The sequence below is a fragment of the Cyprinodon variegatus genome, unplaced genomic scaffold (assembly GCF_000732505.1).
Source record: "Cyprinodon variegatus isolate N-32 unplaced genomic scaffold, C_variegatus-1.0 Scaffold394, whole genome shotgun sequence".
In the NCBI taxonomy this organism is placed as follows: domain Eukaryota; kingdom Metazoa; phylum Chordata; class Actinopteri; order Cyprinodontiformes; family Cyprinodontidae; genus Cyprinodon; species Cyprinodon variegatus.
The window spans coordinates 275221-279020 of record NW_015150847.1 but is presented as its reverse complement, the minus strand read 5'-3'; the positions used below and the strand labels follow the sequence as shown (position 1 = coordinate 279020).

The 3800-nt window shown below is 44.0% G+C and overlaps 1 protein-coding gene across 1 annotated transcript in view; it reads right to left on the bottom strand.

Moving 5' to 3' along the window:
• The window catches only part of aass (aminoadipate-semialdehyde synthase), a 34019-nt gene that overhangs the window by 6311 nt on the left and 23908 nt on the right, over positions 1-3800 (bottom strand). The window contains exons 15-17 of the mRNA XM_015387442.1: positions 1600-1708; positions 1392-1532; positions 1152-1319 (exon numbers count right to left, since the gene is read on the bottom strand). Of these exons, the coding sequence (XP_015242928.1) occupies positions 1152-1319; positions 1392-1532; positions 1600-1708 (418 nt within the window). The remainder of the gene's footprint in view (positions 1-1151; positions 1320-1391; positions 1533-1599; positions 1709-3800) is intronic.

Below are 3800 nucleotides of genomic sequence, written 5' to 3'. Positions count from 1 at the left end.
TATTATACTTTCAAGCTTTACTATATGGTCCATTTACCGATTTAATGCGTAATTTAAAAAAAATATATTTCCGAAGTTGAGAGGACCGCGGCAACCAGCGGAGCTCCAAGGCTAACGGCAGCCAGGGCTAATCGCAGCCTGTCTGCAGCAGCCCTCTCTCTGCATCACCATGTGGTGACGTCACGAGTACGCTTCTGTTCCAATTGACCCAGATTTATGCTGTGGGCTCCCCTTCTCACCAAGTCCATACTTTCCTGTGTTCTTGCCAAGACCAGACTTGACAAGAACGCAAGTCTGTACTCGCGTTCTCGTCAAGTCGCATATGTTTCATAGGCGTCTCAGGAGTGGGTACAGGGTTGTGCATGTGCATTGTTTTTTAAAAGTAATGAGGGCGGGTCTTTTCATAAATGTACCAAAATCCTGCACTATATCTTTAAGTGCAGCCTTTAATGGCATCTTGGATGCTATTGGCTTTGTTCAAAATGTGAATAGTCCCACACATTCTCATCTTCATACTTTGGACCTTGTGCTGACATGTCATTGAATGTGAAGATATAACAGTATGTCGGGTTGTGAGGATCAAACCAGATACTTGCAACCATCTCAGATCACAAGCGCACTGCTCTAACCAGTTGGCCATCACTCCCCCTGATGTATAAATAAACTGGAATTAACTGAACAGGAAGGAGGTCTGAAGTCTGGTGGTGCAGATATCATCTTAAGAGCCAAAGCAGGAACGATTTATATCCATCGACCCACAGACAGAGAAATATAGAGCTTTATCCTCATTTCTGCTGTTGGCAAACAGAGCAGAGCTTCTCAAACTTTGCAGCCTCTGTCTCATGATCCAAACTACCTAAATAACCATGGGTGTAACTAACATTGGTTTTAAACAATAAAATGAATACTAATTGTTTAACTGAATGAATCATTAAATCAGTGGACAGTTAAATCGTTAATTGATTAATCCTGACCAAATGTTAAACCCCAACAGGAAGCGTCCTGATGTCACTACAAAACTCATGTCTTTGCTAATAGTGGTGCTAGCAATGCTTTTCAGCTCCATCCTCCACCGCTCCTTTAGGAGGTGCATCAATGGCCTCCATCTGGAAGCAAAGCTTCCCGTCTCCTCCTCTCACTGAAAGCTGTACCTTGAAGCGCAGCGTTCCTCTGATGAGCGTGTGAGCCGTCTGGATGCCGTACGGCTCGGCGTACTTGGTGCTGTCGCGGTTGGGAAATCCCTCCAGGTTGAAACCAGGGAAGAAATCCATTGTTGTGGCCGAATCCATCAGAGAGCCTCCAGCTGGGACGCTCACCACCTTAAAGAGAAACGGACCCTCTCATCCTTCTCCTTTAGACACAGGCAGAGAAAAGCTTCCGGCGCTGCATACCTCACCGTCCCTGAGGAAGACGGCTGGGCTGACTGTGTTCAGGAGGACGCCATATGGACTCCAGCTGAACTTGTAGCGAAGAGGATTGTCAGAGCACTGTGGAGCGGGAAGCCCGCCGCAGAACGAGGTGTAGGACTCCACCTGGACAACACAAGCAGTTAGCTGCTGGTGCTGATCCATCAGTGTGATGGTTTCCTCCCTGACTCACTGTGCAGCCGTCAGCTTTGGCCTGGTCCATACACTCCATTGCCAGCATGTGGTCAATACCTGGATCCAGCCCCATCTCATTCACGATGGTGATGCCTGCCTCCTCCACCCTGGAACACACACATATCCAGGTTTCAAAGGTTTTCTGAGGACATGCATGAATTTTAAATCTTTAATTGTTGAAAAAGCCATAATATTCAAGTAATTTTGCCTTGAATTCACACAGAAGGACATATCAGGTGGTTCATAGTTAGTAGGTATGGAACCAGCAGCAAGCTACGATCTAAGCTCCCCATCAGCCTCCTTGTTTTCTCTAAATAGTTTTATACTTTATCTTAAACCAACAGCTCCTGGAAGTGGAGCCGGAAGCGGAACGGTGGAAAGGTTGTTCCAAAAAGAAAGGTTGGTTGATTCTTAATCTTTTTTACTTTCAATATTAAAATTTCAAGCCAAGAGTGTTATTGGAGGACCTCATTACTTTTGTAACATTCAAAAAAATGTTATATTTTGTTGGCAAAAATTAAGGTAAATGAGCCTAAATATATTGTTGAATAATAAATAAATAAATATAATGGGGGTGTTGGACATTTATTTGTAAGGGGTATGTAAGTTATCAAAAAACGCAACTTGCCCTATAAAGGGTAGGGATGGGAATCGAAAACCAGTTCCTTTTTGGAACTGGTTCTTTGGGTTCCGATTCCATGGCACCGTTTGGCAGCTTAATGGTTCTTTTAACGGTTCCAGGCAGCGCCAGTGCCTAACGCTGGGCAGCACAACTTACGTCACGTTTTCTACGCAAGTTACGCACACAGCATTTAGTAGGCAAGTACTATGTGACCGTAAGTCTAGAAAAGCAAAACAAAAAAAAATGGCGTCCCATCGGGTAAACCGATCGAAAGTTTGGATGTAAGGTGGCAATAACATCCGCGGGAGGAAATACATGCAACATGCAGAAACACCTGCGCACACAACATGGCATACATTTGAACGAATGCCCTAGCTAGTTTTATATCACTTGCTGTGCTTAATGAGGTTCCTAGTAAATCAGATGCCATTTCTGGAAATAAACCAGTTTTCTACCACTCTTTGGGGTTAAACATGCTACGAAGTTGCTCCGCAGTTCAGGGAGCGAGAGAAAGATGAGGCATGTTTATTTAAATCAGGGGGAGATGAGTTTATTTCCTGAAATTGTACAGTAATGTTTTTTCATTAAACGGATGCCTTCTCCATTAGATTTAGATGACTGTGAGGAGACGGGTAGCCTGGCTGGATCAGAGGCTGGCAGATCTCCTGGCAGAAATAGAATGTTCCAGGCAAAGGTAGATAAATGTCACCGTGCACTTATCAAGTTCATTGTTCAGAATCGATAAGAGAATCAATAAGGAATCAAATCGTTTCACAGAATCGATAAGAGAATCTGACTTGTGAAAATCGTATCAATTCCCAACCCTATAAAGGGTTAATAACATTTGGTCCGTGTCCGACTCAAATATTCTCTCTCCCCTGGTGGGGACGCCTTAGGTGCGGCTGTTGGTTGTTTTTAACTTAACCACGCAAATCTTTCAATGAAGAGACATATTTAAAAACTTTCTCAAAATGTTCCAAACAGATGGAAATGCAACGCTCCAATTTCTTTGGATTTCATTTGAACTGCTTCATCCACAAAAAAAAAAGGAAAGCAACTCAGAATCCTTCGGAACCTTAAATAAGCCGACCCCATCCAAACGGGGGCTGACACAAAAACCTGCGACCCAACGTGAAGGCATAGCTGGATCTGAATCAATGAAAACCTCATCCACTGCCTATAACTAAACCCCTGCTGCAACGCCTGCACGCGACACTCATCAGGCCTGGGTGATAAACCACCATTCACTACGATAACCGACAATAACTTTCCCATCTCGGTGAAAGAAATGAATATAATTGTGCTGCTTTGCCTTTGAGCGCAGGTAGCTGGTATTTCCTTCCCCTTTAAGACTGCAGTGTGTGTGTGTAATCATGTGACTCCACCTTTCCAGTCAGAAGTGTAAACAAAGAGAATAGCGGATGAGTCCCATGAAGAAGTGTTTAACACCTATAAATGAAATTACATCAGTTAATCCTCTGTAGTCGAGCCCGAGTAGAGATGAAGCTGAGCGCGCAGAGTAGAAGTCGAGAGCGCGTTGTATGAGTTGAGCGTGCAGCAGAACAATGTTTTCAGTC